Raw genomic sequence first — 23,675 nt, 5'->3', positions numbered from 1 at the left:
TAAGGGTGAAATGCCATTGGAAACAGTGTTCACATCAGAGACCCTCATTACAATAAATGAAGAGCTGGGCAAAAGGAAGATGGAACTGTGTGCTAGATCCAAAACTAGTCAGTTGTGGCTAAATTACCAACACATGTTAGAAGTCACTGATAACAGCAGATCGCACAGGTTCCTGGCTTTTGCACCTACGCGCTGTTTCTGAATGCATGCCGATATTCGCTGCGGCTGGGCATTACAATGACTTGAAATCGGCACACTTTTATGTCCAAGAGATGAGTCAGCTTCACATCAACCACCCAGATGTCTTCAGACAATTTGAAAAGGGTTTTCATGTTATCCGTCGCAGCAGCCAATCATGGGCAGGCCTCAGCTCAGATCTTGTAATCGAAACAACATTGATGAGGTCATTGAAGACTACAGGAGGGATGACACATGGAAGTGGAATGACCGACAATCAGAGATCCCTTTGGACAATGTCAAAGGGCATAACATCAGAGTATAACACTGCAATGCAGGAGTTCTCAAACCAGACATACACAACATCAGAACAGCACAAGGATTCAACAGAGGCAAGGATGAAAAGGGATGCTGCTGACCTGGAGAAGATCACTTCAAAACTTGCTATATGTTCACCTTTCTCTCCAGACTCTTCTTTAAGGAATGTTGTTACAGGTGTTGTCGCTGAGGATGGAGTGAACGTGCATGATTATGACTCTGTTGGACGCAACATCATGCACAAAATGATCGGACAGCCGGCATTCACATTTTCATTTTGTAGAAAGGATAAAGCCATAACCCTTGGACAAAAATCGTCTATCAAGGTTGCTCCTGATCGAATCATTGATTCTGCACTTCTTTTTCAACGTTTCCTTATTGTCTCCCAAACTGGAGAGCTGTCATTGGAGGAGGTTATGCGTTACGAACTCAGTCCTTTCCCTCCTGCCCTCTTTGAAGCCGGAAACGTCTTCCGCAAAGCTGATAAACCACAACTAGCGCACGCGATCTGTGATCATGCAAGTGATGCAATCCTAGATTCTGTACCAGAAACGGAGCATTATGTTCTTGATGGTGGTTCACTCCTTCACCGAATACAATGGAAGCACGGACAAAGCTATGGTAAAATTGCACAGTCATATGCAGACTTCACCATCCAACATTATGGCTCAGCTACAACCATTGTGTTTGATGGCTATGAGGATGGGCCATCCATTAAAGACAACACACATCAAAGAAGAGGAAACAATATTCATCCCATTGTCAACTTCACTGCTGAGACAGAGTTCTCAGGTAAGAAGGAGGAGTTCCTGTCAAGAGATCTGAATAAACAGAAACTGATCCACATGATAAGTGATGAACTGAAAGAACGGGATTGCACTGTGGTCAATTCACTTGGATATGCTGATGTAGACATAGTAAGGGCCGCAGTGGGATCATCTCTTCTTCACACCACGACGCTGATTGGAGAAGATACTGATCTCCTCGTCTTACTTCTTTACTATGCTGCACAGAGAGATAGCAAGGGCCTTTATTTCAGATCAGACAAGTCGAAAGCTGATGGCAGTTTTAAAGTGTACGCCATAAACCATTTGAAAGAAGTACTCGGACAGGATGTGTGTTCTCAGTTGCTGTTCATCCATGCTGTGACTGGCTGTGACACAACTTCCCGGATCTTCGGAGTTGGCAAAAAGACAGCATTCCAAAAACTTGTAAAAGGGGATCCTGTCCTTCAGGCTTGTGCCAATGCATTCACTGTACCAAACCAGACAACAGATGTGATCGATGACCTTGGGTGCCAAGCAATGGCTGTCTTTTTTGGTGGAAAGTGCACAGATTCGCTTGCAAAAATGAGATATAACATTTTCAGCAAGAAGGTTGTCTCAGCTTCATCAACGGTAACGCCTGAACGTCTACCACCAACTGAATCTGCTACCAAATTCCACTGTCGTAGAGCATACTACCAGGTCATGGTCTGGATGGGAACAGATGATGGTATAGATGCTCTAGACTGGGGCTGGAACCTGCAGGACAATAGATTTGTCCCACTCATGTCAACAATGAATGCTGCTCCAGACAGTCTCTTGAAGGTCATTCATTGTAACTGTACCACTGCCTGCAAGACACTTCGCTGCTCATGCAGAAAATATGGACTACCTTGTTACTGTCTGTGGACCATGTCAACTTCATGAATGTGACAATCCACATAACAAGTTTCTCCCAGAGGATCCTGAAGATGATGATTAGGCCTAAAGACCACAATAAGTGGGTCATTTATTTTGTGTTCAACACCAAAGCCAGCTTTCTAGGTTGAATATAATAACCAATTTTAATTTTAGCCAAAATAAGCTACAGGCAGCCATTTTGATGATGCAAATGATGCATTCCTAGCAGATATATTTAGCTAGATATTTTGCTCGTTATTAATGTATAGAGGTGCCAGAATCAGTTAATAAATCCTTTAGAAATGTTTTCCCATTTGAGATACAGGCATTCTAAGCTCCCAGTCGTCATTTTGGACACCATTTTGAAAATTAAGCCTCTTCGGAAGGTGTATTTCCCTAAAACTTTAGTATGTTCCTAAGTATGTCTAGGGGTACTTGGGGTACCAGAATCAAATGACAATCATTTATATAATTTTTATATTGACATATATATAGCAATTTTAAGCTTGGCCAGCCGCAATTTTGGACGCCATCTTGAAAATGAAGCCTTTCTGGAAGGTGTATTTTCCTAGATTTTTAGTATGTTAGTGAGCATGCCCAGAGGTACCAGAATCAGTTGAGAAATCCTTTGCACCATTTTGTTAATTTGAGATATAGCCATTTTAATCGCCCCGGCGCCATCTGGGACGCCATCTTGGAAATGACGGCTTTCGGAGGGGTCGATTTTGGTCGACTTTTAGTATGTTATTTAGCACGCCCAATACTACCAGAATCCATTGAAAAACCTTTTGTATCAATTTTTTTGGGGTTAAACCATATATTGACTCGCCTGTGTGGTGTCATGTGGCTGTTGATTGGTTATCAACCTGTCCCGTTGATGTGTTGCAGCAAGAGAATTGGCCCTTAAGCAGGAGGAGGGCCGGACAGTGATGTACACCGCCATGGGTGCAGAGTGGAGGCCCTTTGGGTTTCCACGACGACGCAGACCCCTCAGCTCAGTGGTCCTGGAGGCGGGCGTGACAGAGAAGCTTGTAGACGACGTGAAGGAGTTCATCGGAAACCCCAAGTGGTACACAGACAGAGGTATCGCACCACAGTGGAGGGCTCCACCATTCAGAGTTTCTAAGGGCTCTGACTGTCAGACAGGTTATTTGTAGTGGTGGTGGGGGAGAAGGCCCTAAGGCCACACTATTCCATCACAAAACGGAGCGAAAACAAGTGGAAGGTATTGCTGTCCCTTGGTTTGTTTTTAAATGAGAGCATAACGTAGTTGTGCATTTGCAGAAACAAGAGCTTCGCGAACGGACGGTGACGTATCCATCAGAACCTTTCCGCCCATCAAAACAGATACAAATCTGGCGCAGACAAACGCATCATCATCCCTGTATAGCAAACGGACACTCCTCATTGAAACACAATTTAAACACAGACATACTGTAGACATAGATGGACAGACATATTGGATTGATGTAGCCGGGCCCTAAGTGGAATAATGGGAAGGATTGCATAATGCAACTCTTGAAGCACTGTTAGTATGTTACTTTAGTTTTTGGGGAATCTATTCATGGAGGGCCTATCTGTGGTTTGCCTTGAACAATCGTATTTTGTGCTTAAAGGCCCAATCTGTGATTTATTTGACCATATCAATGTTGCCTGTGTGCATATAGATTCATGAAGAGTTTGGCTTGTAGACAAAAATAAGCTCAACACTCACCCGGCCCAGTCTTTGCTAAGCTGCAGGAGAAATCAATAACTGAATGAAGGAGATTTCAGAACACGTAGATCCATGCAGTGTATCAAACACAAGAGTGAGGAAATCATCTATAATCATTTACTTTTATAAATGTTCAGCAAATCTTTTACAGACATGGTATGAAAGTGCATTGATACTGGCTTAGTTGGTACGTGTGTACAGTCTTATCCTTCAGTCAAGAGCTCACTCAATCTATTTGAGAATGAAAACAAATCTGGCTTTCAGTGTTGAGGTGATGATTTTGTTTACATGTGGATTACATATGGCTCCTTTTTAAAGTTATAAATAAAATGTACTTGACAAACCTCTTCACAGCACAAGAAGCTTACTGTGTGTCTGTTGTCTCATTGAATGTGTTTGCTGTTGTGTTCTGCCTGAACACAGGGATCCCCTACCGGCGAGGATATCTCCTCTATGGACCCCCAGGCTGCGGGAAAAGCAGCTTCATGTAAGTGTGCAGAATATATTACGGTTGAATCCTCCTCATCCATCTTACGTACCGGTAGATAGAAATATAGATCTTCACTGCCATGGAACATGGATTTAACCAACTTACACCCTGACACACACACACAGTTAGGGCTGGACGGTATGGTCTAAGATTTATATCACGGTATAATTTGAAGCATAGACGGTAACGGTATATATCACTGTATATTAACTTATCTTAAAATGTCTATATACATTCTTCTGAAGGGGTAAAACACTGGTATGGCAGCTATTACTGTACTCTTGTATTACTAGGACATATTTCACATAGTACAGAGGTATTTTAAGAACATTTATTGTGCAAAACTGCAATAGAAAAATGCAAAACCTTTTCTCAAGTGTCTGCTGGCAGGTAACGCATATCTTGGATTGTGTTTTGACCATGTATTTAAAGCCCTTTATATCGACTGTTTGAAAAAGGAACCATGTCCTTACACAAGTAAACAGTGACAGCGTTTGTTATGTCGGTCCACCGCTGGCTTTTTTTTGTCGTTTTTGAAACATAAATAATCATTTAAAAAAATGTATTCTGTTACAGCTGCTGACCTATATACTATAGCTAATGTCCATCAATATATTCCTTTGGAATTAAATAGGTTCAAGAATCGAATCAGGATTGTTAGCAGAGAGAGAGATATAGAGAGGGATGGGGAGAGAGATGGCTGCTAGGAGTGGAGCCAATGTTAGCTTGCTGAGGCTACATCAACAGGCTGCTAGGAGTGGAGCTAATGTTAGCTTTCTGAGGCTACATCAACAGTTAACATTACTTAAGATTTTAGCACATTTCCGCACATATCTATCTTTAGGGGCAAATGCGAGTGAAATAGTCGCACTGTAGAGCTCTGCTTCAGCAAGCTAACGTTAGCTCCACTCTTAGCAGCCCCCTCCCTCCACACTGTGGTTACGTCATTGCTACTTTAGAGTTGCTCTACCGGTCACAAGGTATAGTCAAAATCCATACCGTAGCGCAAATTCATACCGTTTATACCGTGTACCATTTATACTGTCCACCCCACACACACACACAGGCACATGTTACAGGCTGGTGCTGCTAGCACATTCAGCCACGAAGCAGGTGCGGCTGGAGTTTGTGGGGTTAAGTGTTTAGGGTCACCATGTTGGTGGATGTACAGCATGTACACTAAATCATCTCTACGTTCCAGTTGTCCAGAGTCTTGGTCTGAGAGGAATGCCAAGATTAACCATGATCTGAAAAAAATTATAATCTAACCCGGTCCCTAACTAACCTTACTGTCATGCACTTGTCCTAATATACTAACCTACACTGTAGCACTCAACACTTTGATGAACATTGTTACTCAGCTGAGTTGTGCCCTTCCTGATGACTTGTCATACAGAACTTGTAAGTCACTTTGGATAAAAGCGTCAGCTAAATGACTAAATGTAAATGTAAATTGAAGATTTCCTTTATTGTTCCTAAGGGGAAATTCGTGTTTGGAATTTTACATGAAGGTGTTACATAACATAACCATCACTATGCGCCTGTCTTTGTATGAAGTACTGAACACTATTTTGATCCCCAGTCCCCAACATAAATACACCAGATTATTCCTAATTATTTTACATAATGACTTACACTAAATCCACACTAGTTCAGTGTGTGTGTGTGTCTGTGTGCGTATACATATTTTTTTTAAACTTACATTTTTATTTAACATTTATAGACATACAACACAACATTTACAGTGACTTATCCATAACATAACAACATACAGATATGGGTCCCTTGAATATGGCCATGTTCAGCCGTCCAGACCCCCGTAAGAGGAGAGAAACCCCTCCCTCCCGCCCTCCTCTCAAGAGATAGAACACCCCCATATCCTGGTCCACCATGCACGGAGCCGAGCACCCAGAACCCCCACCCGCCCCCGCCCGACCGCCAGGCCCCCGGTCCACGAGAGCCCCAAGCCCAGGTCCGCAGAAGGCCTAAGCATCACGCCTCAATGGCCCCCCAACCCCCCGCGACCCCAAGCCCGGTGCCCCCCCGGCCCGGAGACCAGACCCCCCGGCCACGACGGCCGAGGACCCCAGGAAACCCCGCCCCCCCCACACCAATCCCACAACACGCAAGGCCCCCCCTCCCCCGGGTCGAACCGCCGGAACGATGGCCCCTCCCCCCGACCCCACTGAACCCACTGTACCTCCCATGTCACCGACATCACCGCATACATTTATGAGATTAAAACTAACAACACAATAAGAAAAAATGACATGGATATAAATGATTATATGGTTCGCACTCTTTCCCCGGTTGGCGGTTTGGAGGGGGATCAGCCCTCTCACTGGAGAAGCCCCCCCCCCCCCCCCAGAGACGAAGATACCCCCCGAAGGAGGCTCTCCAAGCCTCTCTTCATGTCCAACATTTTGAATTCTTGTCCTTCATATTTGTCCATGTGCACATTTAAAGCAACTGCTATTCTAACTTAACTCTGAAGAAATAATATAAAAGAAGACTAAAGACAATTGGTACTTCCCAGGTAATTCCTTTTAACCCTGTTTGACCCCTGTTGGCGGGTTGGAGGGGTAAGGCTCTCCTGGAGAGGGCCCCTCCTATAACGACGGAGATGTCCCCTGTGGGGGTTCTCCAATGTCCCTATTATTGTCTAACATTTTATTTGAATTTTTATCTTTCATATGATAGTACATTTCCAGAGCTCCCGATCAGGAAATGTGATTCCCCATGTTCCTCGTCCTCTTAGCTGTGTGTCCTGTGTGTTAGTGTCTATAGTTTAGTCTAGTACGTATTATTTGTATTATATGTCCCGAGTCAAGTCTCCATTTCCCCAACTAATGTGTTCACCTTGTCTGTATTCCCAGTTGTTAGATTCTGATCAATCTGGCCAGTACCTCGTCTTCGTCTGTTTGGCTCTCCATCCAATTCCTCTGCGTTGTGTCATTTTAATGGTCCTGACGTCTCCTATACTGGCAGATAAGATCCTTATCTCTCCCCGTTAGTACAATCCGCAAACCATAATAATTCTCCACCTCCGTAAGAATCCGACACTTCGACAACGTGAAATACCTTACAAGGAAAAGCGTGGTTTTATTTGATAAACAGAAACCTCAGCTCAGATGTTAACAGATTGTATTGTCCTTGAAGAGTTTGTCTAATGATCTTTCGGTGTGTTCAGATTATCGTCCTTTTGCTGTTATGTCCAATAGTGGTCAGGCCTGGTCGTTAGCCTGAACCCTCCTCGTGTTAGCCGAAGCTAATGATGATGTGGCATTCTTCCCCCCCCCCCCTCCTCTCTGTGATGAGAGGAGAGTGTGTCTTCTGTGTGATCTCAGTCCTACTCGCTCTTGGTCAGATTCTAGTCTGCCTTACACCCGGAAACACCGTTCGACTTATAGATCCTCGCCGTAGCAACGATAGCCCACCCCTTTCTGGTTGTCATGTGCCGTGCTGTCATGACAACCGCGTTTAACCTTTACACACACTTCAAAACGTTTCTCTACTGTTTCATTAAAGATGTCACCGCTCTCCCTCGCTCTGGGAGACACTCACTATCGGTGTTCTTACAAGGAATGTAAACATTCGGCTGGCTGCTAAACATTCTGCTGGCTACTGCCTATTCTTCTATCACCGTTTTCTAAAGCAAACCATGCACATTTCGATCTCACCGTTTTAGCTGTGGTCATATCCCCCCAATCTATACATCACATACATTGAAAAAGCACCCCAAATCCTTCATTCCCCCCTTTGATTCTTAATCAACCTTCAGAATCAACAGACTACTTGGTTTTTCAATTAATTATACACAAAAATAGACTCATAACAATTAGGGCCCCGCCGTCTGCTGTTTTGCCTTTTGTTTTCCATTACCCGCATCACACCCAAACCAGAAAGGATAAACAACGGTCATGGAGGAGAGAGAGAGAGAGAGAGACAGAGAAAAAAACACAGATTGCAACTTTTCAGACGACACACCTAAACCCTTCGGCCCCCCTATTAGGTACACCCCACGTCCAAATCAGAGCGCTCCCTTCCCTCTTACAGTACACCTCCCATCTTGGGCCGGTCCCGTCTCCTAGGGCAAGGGCCCCTTTCAGTGACTGCTCCTTTCCTGAGCTGGTCCCCCCTCCAGGGCGCAGTCCCCTAGGCAAAAATGTCTCCCCTGGTCTGCTACTGCTCAGTGTCTCTGGCTGTCTTCTCCACATCTGCTCCTCCACCGCCGCCATCTCCTCTCTCTCGTCGTGGATGATCTGTGTACCAGGCTGCGGTGCCTGGCCCCTGCGGCTTCCTCCTCCTCCAGTCTGTCTCCTGGTCGTCTCCACCACTGTCGGTGTCTCCCCCACTGTTGAAAGCAGAAACACAACACCGACAGTCGTCTGTACATTCGACTTCCCTTGTTTTGCTATTAGTCTACCACCTTCTCCACACCTATTATCTATCTTACAAGCCGGTTCCCTGTTTGTTGTCTTCCGGCGTGACACTTGCAGCTTCCGATACCCACTCCGCGCAACTCTTCATCCCAGTTTGACCCCCAGCGCGCGCCAGTTCTTCTGGTGACGTGTCTTCTGAAGACCCTGCCTATCTATTAGGTGTGAGAAGGCCCCACTGGAATTCAAACTCCCTCTTTATTCCATAATTAACCCATTCAAATAACTGCACCATCTTTCTGTGCAATTCTTATTTAATCCATTGTATAATTAAACTCTATCTAATATTATTATTATAATAATAATCCACTCTCTGTGCTCATTAGATTCACTATTGAATCACTCCCCCACTCCACCACTAGATGGTAGTACAGGCCTATATCTAAATATTCCCCTATGGGTAATGAAAACTCCCCAGCACAACCCCCTCTCCGCCACTAGGTGGCAACCTACTCCTCTATGGTGGTTTAGTTGACGTGTCACTTCCTGGTTCTTATCTGTTATCTCCTCGTGGCTCACGGCCATCTTGTATCATCCTCCTCGTGGCCCCTTTTGCGGCCATCTTGTCTCGCTCATAATGGCTACTCTCTCAAACAAACAAACGCTGCCCTTCCTTCCAAGGCCTAAAAACACCGCTGTTTTTCCTCTCTTTCCTATCAGGGGACGCTTCTCCCGGACTAAACTCTTCCTTATCGGACATAATACACAGTTTAAGGTAAATTCCCGACCGACTTTCCTCCCGTCAAAACAAATTCCGTCCGTCTTGAGACCACAGCGACCAGTTTAAGGTGGGCCGTCTCAGGCGACAGTCTTGTCATAACAATCCCGCCATAACGGATTTCAGTCTGGTTCAGCACCCCCCCATCTCCTCATCTCTCTCATTATGGCTCCTTCTGCCCTATTTTGCTTTCTTTCGTCATCTATGACTGTTTTGGTTCCCTTTCAGATAACACCTTCGATTTTCAAAACAAAACTGTGCCGCTCTGCTGTTTTCAAACACACTATTACAGCTGGCATTCTCTGTGTCAAACTAATTACGTTTACGGATACACTATTGTTCGTTTTCTTATTGGCTTGTGAAGTTGTTGAGACTCACTTTATCTTTTCACCGTCAGTTGTTCTGGTCCATGGCGCCGTTTATCTCTCCGGCCTTGCTCGGCTCGCTTGCTGGGTCCATGGCGCTGGCCTTGCTTGGCGCTGGCTTGGCTTGCGTCCATGGCTACCCCTTCACGCCTCGGCACTGTACATAGTCTCTTCCTTTCAAGCAACTTCAAAACAAGCAATAATCCGGGTCACGGCACCAACTGTTAGATCCTGATCAATCTGGCCAGTCACTCGCTATCAGTGTTCTTACAAGGAATGTAAACATTCGGCTGGCTGCTAAACATTCTGCTGGCTACTGCCTCTTCTATCACCGTTTTCTAAAGCAAACCATGCACATTTCGATCTCACCGTTTTAGCTGTGGTCATATCCCCCCAATCTATACATCACATACATTGAAAAAGCACCCCAAATCCTTCACAGTGGTCTGTGTGTTGTCTGCAGTATGTCTTGAATCATTGCCTCCATTCACTATCTAATTATATGCATATGTGGTATTGAATCTTGGTCGGTGTGTATGACCTCAGTGCTCGAGTCCTGCTTGGTGTGTGAGACTTCGTTATTCGAGTTCTGGCTGGTCCAGTTGATCTCGGTGCTCGGGTCCCGGTTGGTGTGTGTGGCCTCCGTGTTCGCATCTTGGCCGGCCCGGGCGACCTCCACGCCTGCATCTCGTGTGCGGATGGTCCGGCCGACCTCGGTGCCCGAGTCCCGGTTTGTGCGTATAATTTAACAGTGTTCTAGAAACACTATTCTATGTTCAAACTGTTCAATACTGAATATTATGATAATACAGCTAATACACCAGATGTGGCTGTTGTTGATGTGGACAGTAGAGAGGTCACCGTTTTAGAAGTAGGATCTACTTTTGATTACAGTCTGGATGAGGCATTTCTTACCAAGGTTTTACAGTAAGTAGTATCAACTACTAAAGGATTCTATTACACAGGTTGGGTAAATGTAAATAGCTGGTGCTTATATTTGGAAGAGTAGGTAATGTCCATAGACTAGTTGTGAAAGGGCTGCAGATGGCAGGAATATTTATCTAAAATGTGAACACAAATAAAGATATTAAAATGTGTGTCTGTGTGTGTGTGTTCACCTGTGTGACTTGTGTGTTCCAGCACGGCGCTGGCAGGCGAACTGGGCTATAGTATCTGCCTGATGAGTCTAAGCGACCGCAACCTTTCGGACGACCGCCTCAACCACCTGCTGAGCGTGGCGCCCCAGCAGAGCATCATACTACTGGAGGACATAGACGCGGCCTTCGTCAGCAGAGAGGGGAGCAGCACAGAGAGTAGGTCATACCAGGAAATGTGCTGTTGGTTATTACCGTAGTTTCAAACATCACCGCATCATCATTCAAGTTTTTAATATGAAGTTTTTTTTTTTTTTTTTATTATTATTGTTGTGAGACACTTTCAATCACGGATTAATATGACACCACTCTTTCTGGTCATCTCTCTGGCTATTTCATTTGAGTAGATGTGGAAATGAATATGGTTATTGTGTCTCTGTTCTTCCAGGCCCTGTGGCCTACCAGGGAATGGGCAGGCTGACCTTCAGTGGGCTGCTGAATTCTCTGGACGGAGTGGCATCGTCTGAGGCCAGGATCGTCTTCATGACTACTAATTTCATCGACCGGTATGGCAGGGACATATAATAAACATAAAGAACACAAACGCCAATTCAATATTAATGAACACACACGGAAATGATCAGAAGGGTAGCTTGCTGTAACAAGAGCTGCAGCCAATGTGTATATGTAGCTGTACAAAAAGTACGGCTCTGTGACTTGTTTTCACGTTTTTTGGACAACAATGGAGTTCTATGACTTCTGGATATGAGCTGTAATCTAGTGTTGCCTGGACGGACCATACTTGTAAATAGAAGAAATGCATGCAGCATTGTTGGTTTTGGTCTTTTTGTAGGCTATGTTGACAATAAGGGGGGTGACATTAAATATTATGCTAAACTGAATTAATGAAATTGATTCATTTCAATAGGTGTACTGTATATTACCCCATGTGGATGGAACATGTCAAGCGTGGTGTGACGCAAACCTATTACACTGACTGTATCTTTTTAAGACAAAATAATTATCCACCATTTCAATATGATAGGAGACAGTATGCAGTTGGATAACTATTTGATAGGCCGCCCCAACCTCACAACATTTAACATGACATTTCAAGCCAAGTTCAAGCTTTATTGTCAATACTGTATGTATTGTATATGTACAGGACATATTGAGGGTTGAAATTTGGTTCTCAGACCTCCGGTGTACAAAAAAAATATATAAATTTTAAACAATTGAGAAAAACACTAACAGCCTGAGGTGCAATATAATGTAGCAGCATATTCCATAAGATCTAAATTAATTGTCCAAAAGTGCTTAGTGCAGGGTGTGCTTAGTGCAGCATCAGAGATTAAATTTGTATTATTTTTTATTATTATTACAAAGTGCTTAGTGCATAACAGTCTGGACCTTTTTGGAGTAGAGGGGGGAGTGGTTTGGTTATTTATTTCTAAGGTGCTTGGTACTGACTTTCTGGGGGCCGGGGAGAGAGATTTCAGCATCCTGACAGCCTGATGGATGAAGCTGTTGCTCAGTCTGGTGGAGCTGGCTCTGAGGCTCCAGTATCTCCTCCCAGATGGCAGGAGGTTGAGGAAGCATTTAACATCGCACTCGCACTCCACGTGCATGTTTGAATTATATTAATATTAATAATAATAATAAGAATTCATTACATTTATATAGCGCTTTTCTAGACACTCAAAGTGCTCCCCACAATGTAGGGTGGAAATTGCCTCCTTCACCACCACTGGTAGCACCCAACCTTGGGCTACGCAGGCTCAATGGCTGCCATACACTGGCACCAGGCACACATCACACTACACAATGGATGAACGGCTCAGGAGACAGGGATTGATATCAGCCAATTAAGGGGAAGGGATGATTGGGTGGCCTTGATTAAAGTATTCAAATATTTTCTAGCCAGCAGCGCCACACCTGGCATGAGTCAATCCTGCCTATAATGGGTTGAGAAGTCACCACAAAACGTACACTTGTTAACCCATTAATGTCCACAGTGGAATTTTATAGTTTACTTTACAGCACATAAAGTACTAGCCGAGCTGAGCACACAGTTGAAATCTTTCGAATTGGTTACAGTGTATCTGTATCTGTCCTTTCCTGTATGGGTTTTCTTGACTATATTTAGTATGTTAAGTAAAAGCCCCACAGAATATTCTGTTAGAGGTAGAAACACAACATCTGCTGTGAGAACGGTCAACACATGTGGCTACACAAGACAAATGTAAAGACAAAATATTTTTGATTTTACTTTTTTTTTTTTTTTTTTTTTTTTTTTTGTAGATCTTTTATTGTATTTTTTTTGCTACCGGGCAGTCCGGTAGAGAGAGAGAGGAAGAATGGGATAGACGTGGGAAGTAGGGGTGGAACGGTTCACTAAATCGACGGTTCGGTTCGTATCACGGTTTTAGGTTACGGTTTTCGGTTCGGTATATGTGGTTTTTTATAAATGTTGTATTTAACACTCCAAAAATACCATACATCGACATAAGATATATAGCCTAAAAATAATCCAACTTTTCAGTTATTCTCAAGGACGTAGTCATGCAAAAACTGAAAGAATGAGGCCATTTGACATCAGGCACATTATTTTGACAGTGACTGTTAGAGCTAGGAGAGATTTTGGTACAGCAAGAGGGGAGGCATTGCTGATTTAAACATGATTCTCATTTATTTGGTAAAAAAAAAAAGGTTTACCTTTAATAATGTTTGGCACACAAAGACCGAACTGACTGAAAAATATAGGCAACATTTGTCAAAGTATTAACTCATCAATATACTAAAGTTAGTTAGCTTGTAGCTAACGTAACGTTATATAACTGAACAATACACGCATGCCCCGAATGAGTACCGTTCGGTATGACCTCTACGTTTCGGGGCATGTGTGTATTGTTCGGTACACGATTCGAATGCGTACCGTTCCACCCCTAGTGGGAAGACATTCGGCAAAGGTCGCCGGTTCCGGGAGTCGAACCTGGGACGGCCGTGTTGCACTGCAGCGCTGTACGTGGTGCGCCACCCTGGCGCCCCTAATTTCACATATTTATCATGCCGTAATTGGTAGACACATTTTAAATTTATAAAAAAATAATCAAAAATATAGTATGATACAGTATAGAGCCCTTAGTGTCAATGTTGTACATTTTGACCTTTGATTACAGTGTCATCATATGACGATTGGTGTGATATTTGTTGTGTTACCATGTCTCTTATCATGTACTATGTCATAGCAAACAAAGTTTTTTTTTTTGTTTTTTTTTTTTTTTGATCTTTTTCCCCCTCCATTTTCCTCCGATTTTCTCCCATCCCAATGTTAGTCGTATGCCAATTCCCAGTCCCTTCCTGGTCGCTGCGCACTTACCCCCCACAGTCAGATCATCTGGGAGAGTGGAGGCTACCACGTGCTTCCTCCGACACACGTCCAGCCAATCACCGCTTCTTTTCACCTGGCAGCGCGGATTCTCATCGAGAGGGCGTAGCGTGTGGGAGGACCACACTATCCCCCTCAAGTCCTATCCGCGCTTAGCAGGCGCCCCGACCGAACTGTAGGAGTCGCTGTTTACAACGACCCGGACCCACCCGCCAGCTTCTCCCACCCTCTAATACAGCCAATTGTATTAGTGCAGACGGCCAGCCAAGCTGGTGACAACCCCGGAGCTGTATGCGCTCCGGGGTTGGTGACGAACGCAATCTCCGCTCGGCCACCTAACCGCCCTGCAAACAAAGTGTTTTGACATTTCAGGGCCGACTGACTTGATTGAAAACTTTATTAACAGATTGCAGAATGGGAACAGTACAGCTCAATACTAACAACTGCTAAAAGGATGAAGACCAGAATTTTTCTTTTTTTTTTTTTTTTTTTTTACATTTACCGGGGCCAGTTTCTAATTGCAGCCACCAATAGGTGCTCTTTGAGAGCATTTTTGAAGGAGGGTAGGGATTCACATTCCTTTACGGCTGTGAGTAGGGCATTCCACATTATTGTGGCATAATTGCGAAACGTGTTTAGTCCCTTATTTGAGCCGAATCTGGGTTGAATGTGATTTGTGGAACTCCCTCTGGTGTTGTGGTCGTGGACTTCACTGACCTTTAGGAAGTATTTCGACAGGTACATGGGTATCTTAGTGGTGTAGTGTATCTTGTAGACCAGGCCCATTGCAAGTTGCTGTACTCTGTCGTCTACTTTAAGCCATCCTAGATTGTCAAAATGGGCAGGGGTAAGGTGGGTTTTAGGAGTAAGGCCAAGCAGTAGTCTGACCAGTTTGTTTTGTGATGTTTGTAGCCTTGTTTTTAGGGCCTTTCAGGTGCTTTGGTACCATGAGGTGCAAGCATAGTCGTAGAACCCTTGAATGAGTGCTCCTGTTAGTCTTTTAGAGTCTTCTAGACTGACATAGTAGCAGCTAAAAAATTAACTCACTTTTTAAACACACACACACACACACACACACACACACACACACACACACACACACACACACTCTGGATCACCGGCATTGCATGCATATTTGCAGCATGAGAGAATTACATAATCTGCCAATAATGTGACTCGAAGGCAGAGACACCTGGACCAAATCTTGTTAAAGAGCTCTCACTGAGACAGGAACACCCAGAGAGAAAACGGGTGGTAAAAGAGGGTGGACCCTGGGAGCATGTGGTCTTTAGAAGCAACATCTTCAGGAAATCTTTACTGCTTCTTGCTGCCTGGATATGTGCTTTAACCTGAGCACTGTATCTATTATCTTCATGCAGTCATCCAATGGCAAAGACCAGTCTTGTAGACTAAGGACAGCTGGATCTATTTACAAAGTGCTGTGTCAGTCAGACTGACAGTGTACATGTAATGGGTACTGGTACAGGTATGGGCAGGGTAATAGTAGAAAGACATAAATATAGGCAATCAAATTATAATAAAAATAAAGAGATAATTAACTCTGAATATAAGAATATGTATGCCCTATCGGTTATATTATATGTTACAATAAATAGTTACAATAGTTTTATTTTTTATTTGTCACATATAAAGTACATGTACATTACAAAATGTGCTTCATAAAGTAAAAAAGAATAAAGTCCAAAGTACACTATACAAAATATACAAATGAAAACACAACCTAAAGTACAAAATTAGGTACAAAATGCAGACTTTTAAAGTGCAAAATGCAAAGATGAGGTATGGATGTAGTGCAAATCTTTTTGTAATAAATAGATTAAATATGGTGTAGTGTTAAGTGTTTCAAAGTGTCTAAGTGAATGTTAAAGGTGTGTGTGTGCGTAATGAATGTAGATGGGTGGTTAGTAGGGGTGTAAAGGTACACGTATCCGTACCGAACCGAACCGCTTCAGTGTGTACCGTACCGTACCGAACGGCGGTGTAGTGTACCGAACGAATACAACGGTATGTTAACCACTAACGACCGCCCACCGGGGACTGTTTTTTTCACAATCTAATATAATTATTATAATTTTTTTTACAAGTCGATTATTAATTTCAATATAGAATATTCGTTGACAGCCCTACAAGTACAATTAGTTACTGCACACTACATCACCCCTGAGTGGAACATGGAAAGCCAAACGTTCCCCCACTGTACCGAAAACCCGTACCGAACCTTGACTTCAAAACCGAGGTACCGTACCGTGGTTTTTGTGTACCGTTACACCCCTAGTGGTTAGTGATTCAGAGTCATTGAGCATCCTGATGGCCTGGGGATATAAGCTCCTTTTGAGTCTCTCTGTACTGGCCATGAGACTCCGGTAGCACTTGCCTGACCACAGCAGTGCAAAGAGGCATTTGTTTGGGTGGCTCGAGTTTTTGACTATTTTCTTAGCCTTGGCCCTGCAACGCCTGGTGTAAATGTCCTGGAGAGTGGGAAGCCCACCTCCAATTGTGCGTTCGGCTGATCGAGCCAATCTGCAGTCTGCTGCGGTCGTGTCCGGTGCTATTCCCAAACCAGGAGGTGATGTTACCAGTCAGGATGCTCTCTATATATATAATTTATATATGGTAATATGAATAAATAATTAGAATCTGAATATATACTATAAGTAAAGTAAACATTATACACAGTTGCAATATACACAAGGTACCCTAACTGGCATGATATATTTCATACGTTATACTTTGTTTGCCTGAAAGCACACAGTGGGATTAACTGCATGTCTTGTTCTCCCCCGCTTTCTCTTCTCCCTCAGGCTGGACCCGGCACTGATCAGGCCCGGTCGCGTGGATCTAAAGCAGTACGTGGGACACTGCACTCACTGGCAACTCACCCAGATGTTCCGGCGGTTCTACCCGGCCGAACCTGCCTCCGAGGGGGACCGCTTTGCGGAGAGCGCACTGGTTGCCCCGGTCGAGCTCAGTGCAGCCCAGGTCCAAGGACACTTCATGTTGTACAAACTGGACCCTGTTGGCTCTATAGACAATGTTGCCAAAATTAAACAATGAGCAGACTTGAAGGAGTTCCCAGGGAAGTGGACGAATGATGACTGTAGGATGGAGGACGAAAAGGGACAATATTTTTGACATCTGCAATCACGGTTTTCACTATTCGTGAAGCAGAAATACACACACACATGTTACCTGTTACCTGTTACCTATCCACTTCGTGCCTAGTGGCACATAAGGCCTTCACAGAGCTTTTCCACTTCTCTCGGTCAGCTGCCATTGTTCTTGCTTCAGGCCATGAGCTCCACCCTGCCTCTTTTCTTTCTTTCTCTACTGTGCGTCTCCAGGTAGTCTTTGGTCTTCCTTTTCTTCTTTTCCCTTCTGGTGCCCAAGTCATTGATATGTTGCAGTCGTTGTTGTGGTCTTGCCTCAGTATGTGTCCTATCTTCCATCTTCGCCACTTCACTTCCTTGCTCAACGGCTTCATGTCGGCTCTTTCTAGTAGCTCTACGGTGCTGATGCGGTCTTGCCACTGGATTTTGAGGATTCTTCTGAGGCATCTGTTATGGAACACGTCGACTGATTTGTTGTCTCCCTTGTTCATCTTCCATGTTTCACATCCATACAGTAGGACTGGCACAACCAGTGTTTTGTACAATCTCAGCTTTGTTCTTCTTGAGATGCTGTTGGAGTGCCAGATCTTTTTGAGTTTGATGAATGCACCTCTTGCTTTGGATAGTCTGTTCTTTAGGTCTTTCATACCCCCTCCCTCTTTACAGATGGTGGCTCCCAAGTATGTGAATTGGTCTACATCCTCAATCTCTTCGTCGTTGATGTTGATTTTGTCATGGTTTCTTGCATTAATTCTCATGGTTTTTGTCTTTCCGGTGTTAATCTTGAGTCCCACTCGTCTGGCTTCTCTCTCCATTCTTGTCGTTTTTTCCTGGATTTGGTGTTTGGTAGAGGAGAGTAATGCTACATCATCTGCAAAATCCAGATTGTCGAGTTTTGATGTCAACTTCCATCTGATTCCATTCTCACCTTGTCCAACTGTTCTTCTCATTATCCAATCCATGATCATTAAGAATAAAAAACCTGACATGTTGCATCCTTGTTTGACACCGCTGTTGATGTTAAACCACTCGCATATTTCTCCTTGGGTCTTCTACTGCACACTGGAAGTCTTCATAGAATATTTTCACTATCTGGACAATCTTCTCTGGTATTCCATATTTCTTCATAATTAGCCATAGGCTTTCATGGTGGACTGAGTCGAAAGCCTTTTCAAAATCCACAAAGTTCAGGTGGAGTGTTGCTTGCCACTCGTTTACTTGCTCAATGATGTTCCGCAGTATGAAGACTTGTTCTGTTGTTCCTCTTCCTCTTCTGTAACACACACACATACACTGAATAAACTCAACTGTGAAAATGTGAACATGAATTGTGTTTTCTGTCATTCTGTACCAAGCATCTAGAAGTTTACATCCTACTGGCTAGTGAAGAAGTGAGTACATTCTGAGAAAGTGTTTTAACTGGTTTAGCCTACTGAATATTGATTGATTGATTGATTGAAAACTTTATTAACAGATTGCAGAATGGGTACAATACAGTATGGCTCAATACAAACAACTGCTAATAGGATGCAGACCAGAAAGATTATTTAGTCTTGTTTACATAAGGGTCCTCCATTTAAGACATTTATGACATACAAGACATACAAATATACAGTACTGTGTAAGAAAAAGATATCATAAAAAAATATACATCCAAAGGGGAAGAAACTGTACATTGGAGGGGGTTGGGTGGATGGGTGGGGGGGATTTTGACATTTACCGGGGCCAGTTTCTAATTGCAGCCACCCGTAGGTGCTCTTTGAGAGCGGTGAAGACAAACAAAGACCAGGGCGTTTTCCTGCGGGACTTCTCTGAGGAAGGATCAGACTTAAAACATCACCCATTATTTATCCTATTAATGACTACCTGAACCTTTCCTTTTTTCCCCCTATTCTCTGCCTTTCCTCTTTTCACCTGAGAACCTCACCGTTCCTCCTGCTACTACCCCTATCCCCCTCACCATGTGCTTTCTACCAATACCTACTTCAGTCTCCTCCTTCAGGCCGTCCACGCCAGTCTGGAAGCAACCCTGCCTACAGCCACAAATATACCTGTCACCGTATGTGGAGGCTTATGGAACTGGCTTCAGCCATCAGGAATGCAGACTTCATGACTACCCATAGTAAAAACCTTCAGCTCCTCGCTCTTACAGAGACCTGGATAACGCCAGATAACTTGATGACTTCTGCAGCTTTATCTACAGCAGGGGTTCGCAAACTTTTTCATACCGCAACCCTATTTTATTTAGGAATTTTTTTTGGGACCCCACACTTAATGTATTGCATAATATCAACGTGGAATTAAGGAATATCAAAATAAAAGCACACGTTGAACTTGATCATGCATATTTATTAGAACATTTTATTACAGCACTATGTTATCAATACACATTTATAAAACGAGGCATATTTAGCCAGAATATGTTGCCAGAACATAAATTATTTTTAATTTAAAATGTATATCATTTTTTAACCTAAACTTTTTTTTAACCAAAAGGAACCACAAGGAAGCATACTAGGACTGTTACTGTTCCTAATTCATGCAAATGACATGTCATCAGCTTGTGACTGCAACTTGTTCCTGTTCGCGGACGACTCAGCCCTGCTGGTCTCTGACAAGAACAAGTTACAGGTTGAAAAAACCCTCAGCTCTGAACTTGGCAGAATCTGCACCTGGCTCACTGATAACAAACTATCATTACACCTGGGTAAAACAGAGTCCATTCTCTTTGGATCAAATAACAAACTCAGCAAGGCCAACGGCCTTTAGAAACATAGCTAAGGTACGGCTGTTTATAAATCAAAAAGACGCTGAAAAACTAATCCATGCGTTTATCTCAAGCCGACTTGACTACTGTAATGCACTCCTCACCGGCCTCCCAAAAGAAAACACAGAACGATTCCAACTCATTCAAAACTCGGCAGCTAGGCTACTAACTAGAACCAAGAGGAGAGACCACATCAGTCCAGTATTACATTTACATTTTGTCATTTAGCTGACGCTTTTATCCAAAGCGACTTACAAGTTTTGTACAACAAGACAGCAGGAAGGGTATAACTCTATCAGCTGAGTAACAATGTTCATCAAAGTGTTGAGTGCTATAGTAAAGCATTACATCACGCGCAGGAGTGGGTTGTGAGAATTAGACCATGCCTAGGGGTGGTCGTTACACCACGTGCAGTCGTGGGTTGTGAAAATTAGACCATGCCTAGGTGTTCTGAAGGATCAGATTAAACCGAATATATATATTTATTTATATATATATATTTAATTGTATTTGTATATCCCCTGATATCCCTTGTATATTCCTTGTACAATATGCATTGAATATCCCTTCTAGTCTACTGAACATCCCATAATAGTCTCCATTCTACCATTGGACGAGACCTTGGTGCCAGGTCGCCATACCCCTCAGACCAAGTTCAATCGTACCGCTCAACATGTATGGACAAGTCCTAGTTCCGCGTAGGAATATGTCTACCGCACCACTAATGGTACTATTTATTCATAGTGCGTATATATACTGCGCTATTAAAGTAGAACTTTCTTTTAGTCCAGTTCCTTACCCTCCAACAGAGTGACAGACGCAAAAGCCTCCCCGCGAACCACGTGTGGGCAGTAAGGCCAATTCGGCCCAGTATCGGCATTGAGACATCGTGTATATTAATATTTGAATAGTCATATTTGGCACTATATCGTCGAGTTGGACGTATTCTATTAAGCTAATAATAGTCTATTCATATATAGTGCCTCGTGCGGTAAGAGTTCTATAGTAATCAGCACCCCCATCGTTTCGGGCATCAGCTGGACGCTTATCCAGGGTGGTTGACCCCACGTGAAGCTGCACCCGAGGAGCTCCAGGCCAAAGAGCGAGTGGACCTGTATATTGGATTATTCTACCGACGACGGCTAGCCTTCCCAGGCTTGGATTATGCTTTGAGTACTTTGATTATTCTATGGATAAAGGCCAACACTGCGGTGTGTTGGAAATACCCCCCCCGGAGAGGACGACAGGTGAGACGGCGCTCTGCACAGTGAGGTCGCCTCACGTCTCTCCGTCGTGGACCGGAGGACGCCGGCCACAGAGGGTCCAACTGCATTCATCTGTGGATCGAGGATCGTTGGGCACCGTGTCGCACAACTGTGGACTCTCCCAAGATACCCTCGGCCAGACGGGATCCAGCCAGTGACTCTCTAACCCCCCCCCCCTCCAGCTGTCCTACAAGCAGTCGGAACCTTCCCCTAGTGTATCCAGCTATATAATCATTCAAGTATCATCGCTATTGTTCCCTAAATATTCCAGGTTGTATATTTGCTTCCTGCGCAATCAGAGATTGGACATTCGATATTGATCTACCTACGAATACTCATTTGCCATAAAAGTGCATACTATTTCAAATCATAAATGTAATTAAGTGATCGTTGTACATACCTTTTGCTATGTATTAAAACTCAAACTTTCGATTTGGTACATTTGTGTTGGATCCGTTTATCAGGTGGGAGTGTTCAACATATTCATACCTAGTACTGGGTGGCCAGAGTCTAAAGTACAAGAGGTAGTGGTAGTAAGTATCATATCTAACCATACAGTCAGGGAATTGTACCCCTCAGTTACAATTGGTCCTTCGAGCCGGATGGTAATCAGTGTAATATTAATATAGTGTTATTAATATTAAAATGGCCTATGATGAACACTCCACGAAACGATCCTCCTAACCAACAACGCCCGCGGCGCAAACGACAGCTCCCTCAGTACCTAGAGGCTTACGCTGTCAGTCAACAACCTAGTCTTCTACCAACAGTAAACGCGGTAAAACTAGAAAGTAAAATTATGTCTAACCCTAACGACCAGGCTACCCCGACCATAGAGGCCCCTATGGGTTCTAATGTAACTGACCAAGCTCACGGTGGGGACCAGGGGGAACCAGACATGACTTTACACCCCGCCAATACCGAAGAAGTAGTCCCCGACGAGTCCCGGGAGGAAGACAACACTACCGAGAGAGAACTCGGCACGGAAGAAGATGAGGAGAGCACCGTGGAGATAGAGCTCCAAGACTCCGCACGGAGTACCCCAAGGGACGGCTCCCCTATACAACCGTCTTCTCCCAGCGAGGCAGAGAGGACACTACAGCAGGCATTCCTCGTCAGCCTGAAAGCCTCTACTGAACGCGTTAGACTCCAGGGTGAACGCGATCGATTGCAGATACAGCAACGGAGCGAAGAAGAGCACATACGCCTGGAAATAAGACGCATTCAGATGGAAGAGAATATGGCAAGAGACCGGGCCGACGCCCAGCGCGCCGCCACCGGTGCCCAGAGAGAATCGGATCTCACCAAGCGCGAAGCCGAGCGCGACAGAGCACAAGCGCAACTAATAGAACAGCTGATCAGAAGGACAACACCCCCTCCCTCCACCAGAGGCTCCAGGAACTCGTCTAGACATCACTCCAGGGCGGCATCCCCTAGCCGAGTAAGCGACCCTGAACTTGACCCACAGACGAGGTCTATACCCCCCGCAGACCCCCTTCCCCAACCGGTCCAAGCGAGACCCAGCCACCGGGAAGGAGCAGCATACACTGCGGAGAGGCTAAATCAGAGACTACAAGCCCTGGATGACCTAACGGAAGACGAAGAGGAAGAGGAGGAGAACCACGCCCGACGACAGCACAGTACTCTACCGGACCAGGAGGTCCAGTACAGCCCAGGCTATACCCCCGCGGAGCTGCGCTACAGACCCCCGACGCTATTCACGGGTGAGCACGACGCACGACCCGCACCGAGGAACAGCACCTGGACCAGCGGGCCATGGTACACAGCCGGTACCAGCCCACGCCAAGGAGCAGGAGGAGACTCGCCTAGGAGGCCTCTCCCCCAACGCTCGCCGATGTATCAACAATCCGCGTCATACATTGGCACACCTATGGTACCAGACTTCACCCAGGAGAACCGGGCCCAGTATACGGAGCTCCGCATGTGTCTGGAGACAATGTTGGTGGATGTCATTGATGAACGCCATAAATACGCGATACTACTGAAGCATTTAAAGGTACCCCGCGCGCACAACATAGCGCTCGCCTACGCCACTTCCACGACCCCATACACCGCAGCGCTGGTAGCGTTGGACCAGAGATATGGACGTATATGGGATTACGTGATCCAGGAGATCAGGCACATCGA

The 23,675-nt window shown here is 44.5% G+C and overlaps 1 protein-coding gene across 1 annotated transcript in view; it reads left to right on the top strand.

Annotated features, from left to right (window-relative positions):
• Positions 1–18,804, top strand: part of bcs1l (BC1 (ubiquinol-cytochrome c reductase) synthesis-like) — a 29,014-nt gene extending 10,210 nt beyond the window's left edge. The window contains exons 3-7 of the mRNA XM_084310769.1: positions 3,048–3,242; positions 4,297–4,360; positions 11,026–11,198; positions 11,428–11,545; positions 17,190–18,804. Of these exons, the coding sequence (XP_084166895.1) occupies positions 3,048–3,242; positions 4,297–4,360; positions 11,026–11,198; positions 11,428–11,545; positions 17,190–17,442 (803 nt within the window). The 3' untranslated portion in view covers positions 17,443–18,804. The remainder of the gene's footprint in view (positions 1–3,047; positions 3,243–4,296; positions 4,361–11,025; positions 11,199–11,427; positions 11,546–17,189) is intronic.
• The last annotated feature ends 4,871 nt before the right edge of the window (positions 18,805–23,675 follow it).

Source organism: Notolepis coatsorum, assembly GCF_963971535.1.
Source record: "Notolepis coatsorum genome assembly, chromosome: 3".
NCBI classification, from domain to species: domain Eukaryota; kingdom Metazoa; phylum Chordata; class Actinopteri; order Aulopiformes; family Paralepididae; genus Notolepis; species Notolepis coatsorum.
This window is presented reverse-complemented; position numbering and strand designations above follow the sequence as displayed.